The sequence below is a fragment of the Calidris pugnax genome, unplaced genomic scaffold (assembly GCF_001431845.1).
Source record: "Calidris pugnax isolate Ruff unplaced genomic scaffold, ASM143184v1 scaffold198, whole genome shotgun sequence".
NCBI lineage: Eukaryota > Metazoa > Chordata > Aves > Charadriiformes > Scolopacidae > Calidris > Calidris pugnax.
The window spans coordinates 1,372,555-1,384,493 of record NW_015090925.1 but is presented as its reverse complement, the minus strand read 5'-3'; the positions used below and the strand labels follow the sequence as shown (position 1 = coordinate 1,384,493).

The following is an 11,939-nucleotide window of genomic DNA, read 5'->3' as shown; positions in this document are numbered from 1 at the left end:
GGCCCCGGTGCCGCTCCGGGGCGGGCGCGCCGGCTTTGGCGCAGCGGCGGCCCCCCCGCCCCCGGGCGCCGCGCTCGGGTGGGTGCCGTCAGGATCGGACTGATTGGTGCCGTTTGCGAGGCTGCAGGGTGATCCGTCCGGCCAGCGGCAGTGGGGGCTGTCGGGGAGCGGCCCCGGCCGAGCCCAGAGGCGTTCTGTCGCGATAGGGCCCGCTCTGACGTGGCAGCGGGGGGGGGCCGGGCTCTCCCGGCGGAGCAGCGCCCGCGCTTCCCCCCGTGTTCCGTTGGTGCCTGCTCGCCCTCCCTGTGCTGTGGTGCGGTGTGCTGTGCTGTGCTGCCTCCTTCCAGCGTACGCTGTGGCGGCTGGGGGGAATTGCAAGCAGTTCTTAAAACTGCAGCACAGCCGATTTCTCTCCGAAATTAGGAGTTGTTGTAATTCAAAATGGACATTCCAGTATTCTGTGTATGACATGGATTGGGCCACCGGCCCTAGAAATAGTGCTTTTACTGTGGACTGGGGTCTTACTGTGAGCTTGACTCTGCCTTCTCTTCGTTGTGCTTCTCCTTTGTTAAAGAGGAGTGGTTATTCTTGAAATCGGTTTGCCGTGTGTTGACATAAAATATCGTTCAAATATTGAGTTAACACTCTTGAACAGATGTATCTGTAAAGTCTTTGGTTAAGAGTGTGAAGAATTAGTTTAATCTGCAACCTGGAAGGAGTGAAAAAGAGGAAATGGAAGAGATTTGTGCTGCAGGTAAGAGGAAGTACAGGTTCTGCATCTCTTCAAGTCAGATCACTTTTTGCTAGTCACTTCATAGTGCAAAAGAAAGAAAAAGGTAGATTAATGGCTTTTGTTTTAAACACAAAGTAAAAACTGTTTTTAACTTTACGCAAGAGCTCAAGCAAATGACTCCACAGTCCAAAGGAAGCAGCAGTGCAGAATTATTGTATCTGAAGTCATTGGAGCTTGACCTCCTTCCTAATGAACTTTCCTGGGTCAATCTCTAGTGGATGAGGAATCCTGTCAGGATCTGGTGGGAGAGGGCCTGACCTTCTCCAGCTCTTCTGTAGAGTTGTCCTCCGCCTAACTTGAGAAATACAGTCAAGATCACAAATAAAAACAGCTAATGATCAAAAAACTAAGTATCTCTTCTTGTCTAAAGATGGAAAATGAGAAATTCTAGTGCAAGGCTAAAATTCAAGTAGGTTGTAGCCAAGAGATTCTTAAATGACCTTTGGACTTGAGGTTATTTACTCAGTGAAGTGCAATGTAATCTCATCCCATCTTTCTGCTTGAAAAGTGATCTCATGTTGTTTTACTAAAGTCAGTTGTGATTGAGAATCTTTGTCACTAGGGATTTATTCAGAAGAAAGTAGACTCGTAGCAATCATTATCCTTAGTACTGCTTTCTCCAATGCAGAAAAGTGCATGTACCTGTATTGCATCAGGTCCTCAGCTTTCCCCTTTACCAAATTAGCCGGCATCCCCGCACACAAACGTACGTGCATGGGCTCTTTCCATAGAAAACATCTGCTTTATTCATTTTCCTGAGCAAAAAAAAGAAATAGGGATGTGTTTGTTTGAGGCAGAACTGGAAGACACCAAAAAAACAGAGTTCTTGGGAGTAAATCCAGATCCATGTTACTCCTTTGAGGTCAGCATCTGAGGCCTAACAAGCTTGTCTAGAATGAGAAGAGCACCTCAAGGGACCATGGGATTTTATTTCTGGGGCTCTATCCTGTTCCTTGTAGTGCTTTGCTGTTGACTGTTGTGGTTTCTACTAGTAAAAAGTTAGTAACTATATATTCACATGAAATATATTTGTAAAGTCATGCACAACAATAACTCCTAAATAGTGACCGGTAAATGTTGCGCAGTTGCTAAATGCCTCTTATTAGCGGGCTGTCTGTGTTCCTTTACATTGCATATTAGAGCAGTTTATAAATTAAATAAACACAGTATGCCTCACGGGTATTGGTGACTAAGGAAATGCAGACAGAAGAGCTGCTGCTTTAACTGCGCACTTTTGAAGCAGCAGAAGCTCAGACAGTCAGTGAAGGCTTCTGGCTGGTTGCTGAACGGTAGGCTGTGATCCATGAAGAGCTGGCAAACCGCATGGTGCCGACTCCACTCCTCTGCTTGCATCTGTGTCTGTCTGAGGCCTTTGTTCCGGAGGAGTGCCGAGCCCTGGAAAAGCAGCTGGAAGCAGGGAGATGGCCGTGTACCTCTGCTGCAACCTGCTGTATTCTGAGACACGTCGCTCTGCGTTTTCTTTCCTAAGATTTCTTCTAATTGGGGAAAATAGGTGAGGCTAGGATAATCTGCATTGTGAAGCAATCTTTGTTTTCAGTGTTTGACAAACTTTCCCCCTCCAGTTTGCACTGGGAATTACTGCCTGAAAATTGATTTGCCTTTCTCAGTGTCATTTGTCAAGTGTTAAAGCTGACCTGCAGTTGCAAGGCTGTAAAATTATGTGCTGGATACTTTAAAAAAAGTAGTGTAGACAGTAAACGTGTAATACTTTTGCTAGGTAATGTAGCTGTTTCATAATTTTGTTTATGCGTCTACGATGTATGAGATTGTATGCTATGTTGAAGACTTTAGTTCTTAGCCATAGGCTGCTGCCAGTTTATCTGCATTTTCTCAAGAAGTGCTGCTTTAGGTAGGTTTGGATTTTCTCTCTTTGAAGGAAAATGTTGCCTTTCTCAGCTGACAGATTTATGGTTAGACTTAGGTTGGTTTATTTTTTTAATTGGAACAGGATTCTATTGGTAGAACCAAAGAAGTTGTGGTTCTGTGGCTGATGTGGACTTTGTACTGAACAAAACTACTTTCTTTATTAAATGCTCCAAAAACTCTGTCAAGTTCGCATGACTAAGTATGGACTGGCTTTCCTTAGAAAAGCTTCTGTTTGTAGATTTTATGACTGTGATCTGCAGTTCATAGTAAGTATTGTGTGTACTCCTTAGCCAGTCTGACCAAACCCCTTTGCTGCTGCCTGTCACTCTTCACCCGACCCGCAACAGCAAAATGAGGTTGATGAGAAAGTACTACAGTTTCTGCTCTCTGTCCTCCTGGCTGGGGAAATGCTACTGTTAGCATTTCCAGAAGTGGAAGGAGTTTTCCCATGTGTGAGGATGAAGCAAAAATGAGAGGTTTGACTCTTCAAAATTTGAGCCCAGAGTTTGGGAAGAAGAAATAAAAATGTGTTTGTTTAGCTCAAGGAATGTTTGTGGGAGTAAAAGGAAAGGGAGAAAGATGAAAATAACGCAGTGTAGTCTCAGTATGTTGCAGTTACCAACCACGAGCCGAGGTCAGTGCTGTAGCAGGTATATTGATGTATTCCTGAAAGTGTTGATCAAATTCAGAGTGTTTCCTGTTTTCTCCCTCTGTGTTTTTTTTTCTAGTAGTGTAGATCCTGCTTTCTCACGGTTTACCGGTCTCTCCATAGGTATTTGGTTTAAACTTTGCACTTTGCCTAGTCTAGCCTACTTAACTTGAAAATTAATTTAAGCTTGGCATTAGGATGTATTCCAGGAGCATCTGACAATTCTAAACATTCAAAATTCAGTATAAATACTGAAAGCCTTAATAAAAATTGCAGCTTTGGGGTTAGGGGTGGATGTGAGGCTGGCAATGGCTTAGAGAAATTTGTTAAGTATATTACTTGTATTTATGTGACAATACATCCAGATACAAATTTATAGCCATTATCAGCCATTAATGTGTCTTAGATGCTTTTTTTGCTGTTTGCAGTTATTTACCAAAAGAAAATAGCATGTTGAATAATTGACCATAGCTATATGCTGCAGCATGATGCTGTGGTGCAGTCTGTCCAGGTGGATTTCTCTGTCATTAGGTTTTGACCCAAGGCCATCATTCTTGCTGGGAGGTTTGATCAGCGGGAGAGCAGGGCTCCCTCGGGAGCTGTAGTGTCAGCGTGCCTCAGATGCAGCAGAGCTGCTTCAGCTGTCTTGGCAACATAATTCTAGTTCAAGTAATGTCAAGTGTGGGTTTTTTCTAAACTTGGCAAATGGTTTGTTGGGGGTGAGGTGTTGGCTTGTTTGGGGGGGGGGTTTCGTTTGTTTTCATTTTTTATACTTACAGATTTGTTGTATGGTTTTACCATCTGTGTAACTGTAGGTTTTGAGGCGTTTGCTGTTTCCTGTGCTACAGTTGCTTATGGGCAGTTGGGTTGTTTTGCAGGCTCACCTGGGAGACATTTCACATATGCAAGTTGCAAACAAAACCCCTTTTTGTTACTGTTTCAGCCATTCCTGTACTTGATGTATAAAGTCCCTTCATCTGGGAGGCTTATTCAGTGTTCCTTACAGCAGAGTGAAAAGAGTTCAGTAATCATGGCAGATAGCCTTTCTTCTAATTGCTTTATGGCACTGTTAATAAAAGCCTTTCTCGGAAATACCTCTGTATAAAGGGACAAGGATTTTCAGCCATGCCTCATAACCCTCTCCTAGAGAATAGGTTTCCCTCTTGTTTTTTGAACAATATTTGTATGCTTAGCTGAACAGATTCAAGTATTTTCACCCTGGATGTCAGTAAACAAGAATAATTGGAGGAACAAGATAGAGGCACAGGCTAGGTTGTTCTGTTCCCCTGCTGTGATACACCACCACATCAGTATTATGGGGTGATGCTTCACCTCACTTTTTGGAAGCTTTTAGGGACTGATTGTGCAAAACTTTTATGCTTCTGACTCTGCTCTAGTGGCTGAAGTTAAGTACAAACAAATGTTTTAATGTTGTGGCTTTGGCCTAGAATCTAAAGTTACTTCGAAGATGTGATGTAGATGTCTGTCATTTTAGCTTGCTTCTCTCTCTTTTTTTTTTTTTAAATTTTGTTGTAATATACATAGGAACATCTGGTTTTGATTGATTGATATTTTTTCCCCACCATGTCATCAATTAAGTTTCTGAATTGGACTGCCTGATGTTGTAAAAATGACTTATTCCTTTAAAATTACGTTATTGGTGCTAGCATACTTCCTGCTTATCACTGGATCTGTAGTATCTATTGCCCTTGTACCTTTCCAGCGGTTCAGCATCTAAAGAATGTACTGAGGCATGTGACAGCACTCGGAGAATCGAGAGCTAATGCAGCCTTGCTGCATAGTGCCCAGTGATAATGCAGGACAGATCGTGCACTCTACAAAAATATCACCTGCAAGCTTTCTGCTGTGAGTAGCTTCTGCATCTCGCGTAGTGCGAACACCTTTTCCAGTGCAATGGTGTACAGGTAACTTACACCCACGCCACTGACAAAAATGAACTTACAGTTCTGTTTGTACAGGTCAGTTCTGGAAGCCTGGATTTTGTCCTAATTTTGTAATCAACTTGCTCAGAAATAAAAGATATATCCTTTCCTTTCTCATCCTTGGCATCAGGTGTTTTAAAGTACATCATCACTTTTGAATAATTAATTATTTCCTTTATCGCTTCAGGTATTTCTGGGAAAAGCCAGCTTCTGTTTGCACTGGTCTTCACTACCCGTTATCTGGACCTCTTCACTTCATTCATTTCATTGTATAACACATCTATGAAGGTAGAGTATACCACAGAGTTAGAAAAGCTAGTAATGTTGCATGCAGAATGCATAATTTCATCAATAAAAGCCTTTTTAAGTGGCCCACTGTACAGTTATTACAAAGTAAGTTCTAGAGGGGCTTTGGATAAAGAATGTGAAAAAGGAACTGAAAATTTTCTGTATTCCACATGCAATTTTAAAAAACTGTTTGTATAGGGACAGTGACATCTAGAACAAACCCCATTTTGGTTATTGAAAATAAAAGCTTTTGGAAAGATGGTTCAAATGAATTGTATTTCTCAATTGAGACATTAAAGCTTGAGTAAATCCCTCTTTTTCGACTACAAGGTAAATGAGTATTCAAAATGCATTGCCAGAATTGTAGTTAGCTTTTGATCCATCTCTGACCAGACACTGACAGGAGTATGCTTTTAGGAATGTAGCTTCCATCGGATTGTACCCTGTTCAGTTACCCACTGAAGGTTAGTGAGCCCGGATTTGGTTTTGTTATTTCTTTATTTATTCCTGCAATTTCTGGTGTGAGTACAAGAGAATAAAGCAGTAGACTGGGAGAGTGCATCAGAGCAGACACCTTTTTAGGCCACTTCCTTTATTCTTGGATTTTCTTGGTGCTCTCCAACTTTAGTTCAGAGGAACTTTGCCAAGAGGAAAGACTAGATAGGCAATACTGCAAAATGTACTGAAAATTTAGGGGACTAATACTGTACAATAAAATTTTAGATCTTAAACCCACTCATACTGTTGTCTTCTAACAAGTCAAACGTGTAAACTTAAGTTTTAATATTAACAGTTCAGATGAAGAGCTGTGGATTAAGTAAAATATCAAACAAACTTTTTTCCTGTGCAATATCTGAGTGCATTAAAGGGGCAGCTAGATTTTTTGCAATTTATTTATTGGTTGTGATTCAAGATCATGACCATGCCTTTGTCCTGCAGCTAACAGAAAAGGAATGAATATAAGAAATGACACTTGTGATACTCAACTTCATACAAACCGAGTCTTTCCAGTAATGAAAGAGTGGTCCTCTGTTCAAATCCAATATTACCTTGCAAAATAGAAGACTGTGTTACAGTTTCAAAGGTTTCTGCTTAGAGAGACTGCTAGATGTAATTGGCGTTGCAGCCCATTGTAAGGCCGAGACAAAGCTGCTTGGGTGTCCCATCACAGCTTCTAATTTCTGTAGAGCTAGGATTTTCTTCAGTATTTTTAGAGGAATATCAATTAAACTACTGGTGCTGTATTTTTCTGGCAGTGGTCATCACATATTTAGGAAAAATAGTTTCTTCTGTGTTCTAGGAATATATACGAAATACACAAATTGGCACTATCTGTATTTCTTACTGACCTGCAGATGAATTTTTGTGATTTGCAGCATTCTGTATCTTACAGTTTCTTTTTCATGGTACCTGTATCTGAGGATCGCATGCATCTCTGCTGGTGCATTATGCAGTCATTTTTCTACCATTCTTTTATTTTGGTATCTTTAAAAATGAAAACTTTTTGAGTGTCCCAAAACACATGATAATTCTCCTGAAGAAATCTTTAATAAGGAGTTGAGGTTTGTTCACACTTCCTTAGTGTCTTCTGTGATCATACCAATTACAATTAATTTACACCTGTAGTAGGGATTCCCTGTATCCGATATCCTGTCCTGTGGTTCTTCATCCCCAGTCAACTGGGGTGCCACTGCAGTGAAGTCTTTGAATTCTGGGCTCTATAATATAGTACTTGTAGCATTTTTTGTCAGTGAGCAGTGCTTTTAGTGATAAGTAGCATCTGCAAACAATGGGTTTTTAAATCTTTTACTTTTCAGTTGTAAACAACCTATATTTAATGTGATAAATGGTTTGGAATATTTAATCTTTGGGATGAAACTGAGGCAGAAGCTAAACTATATGTCTAGTCCACTGTTCTGTGTTGTCTCCAGGACAATGTGAGCTCTGTCCTGATGATGGCAGATTGACCTTTAGAAAGTCATGTATTTTCTCCCATTCTGTTTTCTCGTCTGTAAAATAAAGCTATTTGCCTACTCCACGGGGAATAGCTATGAAGTCCATTGTACCATAACAATTAAAAATGGTAACACTAGACATCAACTGAAATTGAAACTGAGTTCTGGTTCAGTGCTCCTAGCAGTCTGTTAGTTTTATGGCCGTTGGCTAGTGGAAAACACTGGCCAATTGCAGCTTTTCAGATTTTAGAGATGTTTATGGGTCTAAATCAAATCAGCTGATTTGTGATATGTTAAATTGCTGAGTTTGGATGGGGCTTATTGAATAAGTTCTTAATTGCCACTTGAGCAACACCACTCTCAGGCTTTTTGAATGTAAAAAGACCCTTTCCATCGTATATCTACGTGCACATTTTCAGTGTAAATGTTTTGGGCCAGTGGTTCCCCTGCAGCAGCAGAAGGGGTGTTCCTTCGTGCTGCCTGCTCAGGACAGGGTCTGTGAGGAGACTTTAGGCAGTCACTGCAAACAGAGGCAAGGTGATGCTTTTAAAGTGGTAAAACCAGTAGAGCCCCAAGTCACTTGTTTTGAATTATTACTCTGTGGAGAAAAGTTAAATTCCACCACATAGCCTGGAACTGCAACAGCAGGGAAACAAATGATGCAAACTACCAAAATAGACAGCGCTTGTTCTTCTTAGTGCCTGGGAATATCCTTGTTCAGCGAGTTTGATCTAATCCTGCAACCTCTGTGGGCTCTGTTTTTCTTGTTGTTTCTTTCTTGCTCTTTAGCTTATCTACATCGCTTGCTCGTATGCCACCGTGTATCTGATCTACATGAAATTTAAGGCCACCTATGATGGAAACCATGATACATTCAGAGTGGAGTTTCTGATAGTTCCTGTTGGTGGACTCTCGTTTCTTGTCAACCATGACTTCTCTCCTCTGGAGGTGAGTTGAGGGTGGGCTGGAGCTTATATTTTTTTTCTCTAAAATTATTTAGAACATGAAGATGAGCATTTTTAGGTTGATTGAGGAATGCTTGAAAGATGCCTATGTCTGATAGGTTCAGGCTAATCCTGTTTCTTTATTGCATCTTTACATTGTAGATTTCTGTGAAAACTTAAGGCGCTTCAGGAGACTAACGTTATCAACACTGATTATTTTATTAAGCACAACACTTATCTTTTTTTCCCTATATACTCTGATGGTTATATTAGTTCAAAAGTATCCTTCCTCTTGTTATGTTTGTTAAAGAAATGCCCCAGAATGCAGTTTGTGAATAGTTGGTGCCACCTGCAGAAAACAAAAGGAATCCTAATACTTAAATCTTGTAGAATTGCAAGTGGTCTAGCATATTAGGAGGAAGTGCATTGTATTTGAGATGCAGCTATGTGTTTTCCTATCAGAAAAAATCTATTAAAAATGTAATTACAGAGAGTTCAAACAGGTAATTTTTCCCATGAAATAGCAAATAACTTTAGATGCTTATCTTAAGTGGATTAAGCTGCATTTTTATGCTTATTGGCATTAAGTTATTTTATTAGAGAATAAAGGAATTTTAATTGCAACACTTTGAGACATTACTTTAAATTTTGTTTTGTATTAACTCATTCTTTAACCCCTTAGATTAAAAAAGTTGGAAGAACATGGAGAAAAAAGGACTTCCATCTTCCCTGCAGCTTTTCACAGCACCAGTTTTGTAAACTGTATTTTATGGTACTGTGAAGCCTGAATTGGTGGATGCATATAAGTTTCCTAAAAAATAGACCTGTGCCTGCTTGCTCCCTAGAGAGGTGGTTTGGGAGCCTGTTGTCTGCCAAGAGAGTTGATCCCTCGTGCTGTCCCATGGTTGATTATGAAGCTTTCACTTAGCTTTTTCTGTACCAAGGGTAGTTTGCCAAAATACCGTATGTATTCATAACGTTGTTAGAGAGTGAAAAGTCAAGCCAAGTCAAATACCTGCTTTCTTCTGTTATCAGTAAGACAATTGAATATATCTGTGGGTTGTTTTTGTTTCCTTTCAGATACTGTGGACGTTCTCCATCTATCTTGAATCGGTTGCTATTCTCCCTCAACTTTTTATGATCAGCAAAACTGGGGAAGCAGAGACCATCACTACTCACTATCTTTTCTTCTTGGGTCTGTACCGTGCCTTGTACTTAGTCAACTGGATTTGGCGCTACTACTTTGAGGGATTTTTCGACCTCATAGCTGTTGTTGCTGGTGTGGTCCAGACCGTTCTTTACTGTGACTTCTTCTATTTGTATGTTACAAAAGGTAAGTAGTGCAGTAACTTCCATCTTCAGGTTGTGGAATGTAGCAATTGGCACGTTCATGGGGATCTGCTGTATCAACATTACTAGGTTGTTAATTCTGCGTGCAAATTATCACTGAAATCTCCTTGACAGATTTATCAAGTAGACTTTCTGCTAGTGTGGGGTGTTTCTGAGGATTGTTTTGATTATGGGTAGAATATAAATGTATAAATTGTTACCTTAAGAGTCCAAAGGATTTGGGATGTTTCTGTTTATGCTAAGCGTTGAAGCAGTTATTTCTGCTGGTGCGTTAGTAGTTCTGCCCTTGTTCACATTCCAGCTGCTATCATAGAACTACAAAGCTATAGGGGGCTGTGTTATTGCAGTATTAGCTCTTAAGAAACCACAGTCACAGGCTGGTATGTCCTGAGGATGGAAAGTGGGAATTCCAGGGTGCCACGAGAGGGCAGGATTTGAATAGGTTTTAATTCATCATAGTTTTACTGGTACATATTGGAGAGAGAGGCGCAGACTTGGGAGGGCTGGCTGCAGTGCCACCCACTGACTCTCTGGGATGAGGTTTGGTCCCTTTGAAGTTTTAACAGTGTGTGCTTCTCCTAGGTCACATCTTTGCTCTGCTAACTGTTCCTTTCCTGCTTTTCCTTACAGTACTCAAGGGAAAGAAGCTCAGTTTGCCAGCGTAAGTGCCAAAAAAACATCACCAGCATCTGTCCTTTGGGATGCTTGGACAGAACAATCCTTATCACAAGCAAAGGCGAAGATGCTTGAGACAGAAAGTCAGAAACAGCTCTTTATAGTGCAGGTAGTCATCAGCGGCTCTGTAAGAACGGAGGAAAAACAACCAGCAGATTTCTGTTTGATGCATCTTGCCTTTATCTTTTTTATTACTATGTATAAAGATTTTTTACATAAAGAAACTTATACTGTATTGATGAATTCAGTGTATGGTTTCAATTGGAATAGTTCCAAAAGTGAGATTTTTGTGAGATTGTTTATGACCAGGAACAAGTGCAAACTTTTTTTTTTTAATTTTCAAGAATTTCTTTGAAATGACTTTTTTCTTTTTTTTTTCCAGTGCACAGATTTGTGCATCCTTGATGGATGGTAGTCATCTGTTCTTTCCCTTTGATTCAATTTTCATTCCACTGTATTTATTTTTTTCCAAAAGGTGAATATATGTCAACTCTAAATCTGAAACCAGGGGTGTTTGGGGTGAGGTGCTGGTGCCCGCTCGTTGTGCCATCTGCTGACGTGGAGCTGCTGCCAGAAGGGGAGCAGCCACCGCTGCCTGTGGTTGTTCCCCTTCTGGGGCTGGGGCCGGGTCAGGGACGGGCGCCGCCGTCCCCGGGGGTCACCCCGCTGTGGGGCACGGGGGGCGCTGGCCGGGGGGCGGTGATGGTGACCCCCGCCATGGGGCTGCGCTGGGGGCACGGGGACTCGCACCGTGGCTGCAGCAGTCTGTAGGTGATCATTTTAAACAGTAACTACATTTTCTTTTAATTAATGCTTTATAAGCAACTTCCATGTTCAGCTTCAAGTGGTTTTTGATGTCACTTTTGGACAATTGATATTTTTTTTATAAACTTTTCAAAATCAGCAGCACCAGTTACCATTCTTTATCCTTTAAATGATTCCCTTTTTTTACTGAGCTGTTGCATGATTTATCCTGTGTTACCATCCTCAATAAACACTTTATGAAATGGTGAAAATGTCGAGTGTTTTATTCCCGAATTGGAGTTTTCTGCTCGTCTTAGGCCGGCTGGAAAGCTGTAATCGGGACGAGTTGCTTCACGTCGGTGTGCTCCATCGAAACGTGGGCTTCTCAGGGTGTTACCGCGGAGGGAGCAGCGCGGGCTCCCTTCCGCTCGTTCCGTGAGAGCGCACCCTCGGGCTGCTGCGCGAGGACTCGGTGCACTGGCCCTTTAAGGGGCCTACCCCGCGGCCCGCTCTGCGCGCGCGGCCGGGCTCCTTGCGGCCGCCGCGCGTGCGCCTGCGTGAAAGGCCCCGCCGCGGCGGGAAGGTCCAAGGCGGGGGAAGGGCTTGGGGCGCCGCGTGCTACGTCATGACGTGGCGCCCCGGTGACGCGCGGCCTGCCCCCGTGGGCGGTGCGGCCTGCGGCAGCGGAACGGCGGCGGCCGCGGGCGAGGG

General features: G+C 42.1%; 1 protein-coding gene across 1 annotated transcript; it reads left to right on the top strand.

The window, feature by feature from the left end:
- Positions 1-4,780: 4,780 nt before the first annotated feature.
- On the top strand, positions 4,781-11,500 carry KDELR2 (KDEL (Lys-Asp-Glu-Leu) endoplasmic reticulum protein retention receptor 2). Its single transcript, XM_014951413.1, has 4 exons — positions 4,781-5,560; positions 8,305-8,463; positions 9,540-9,792; positions 10,440-11,500. The coding sequence occupies exons 1-4, from the start codon at positions 5,555-5,557 to the stop codon at positions 10,472-10,474; spliced, it is 453 nt and encodes a 150-aa protein (XP_014806899.1). The 5' UTR covers positions 4,781-5,554; the 3' UTR covers positions 10,475-11,500.
- Positions 11,501-11,939: the final 439 nt, after the last annotated feature.

Excerpts from the sequence above, each read along its gene's own strand:
- KDELR2 (XM_014951413.1), top strand. Across the intron at positions 8,464-9,539 it reads ATGACTTCTCTCCTCTGGAG|ATACTGTGGACGTTCTCCAT; the intron begins GTGAGTTGAGGG and ends GTTTCCTTTCAG. Across the intron at positions 9,793-10,439 it reads CTATTTGTATGTTACAAAAG|TACTCAAGGGAAAGAAGCTC; the intron begins GTAAGTAGTGCA and ends TTTTCCTTACAG.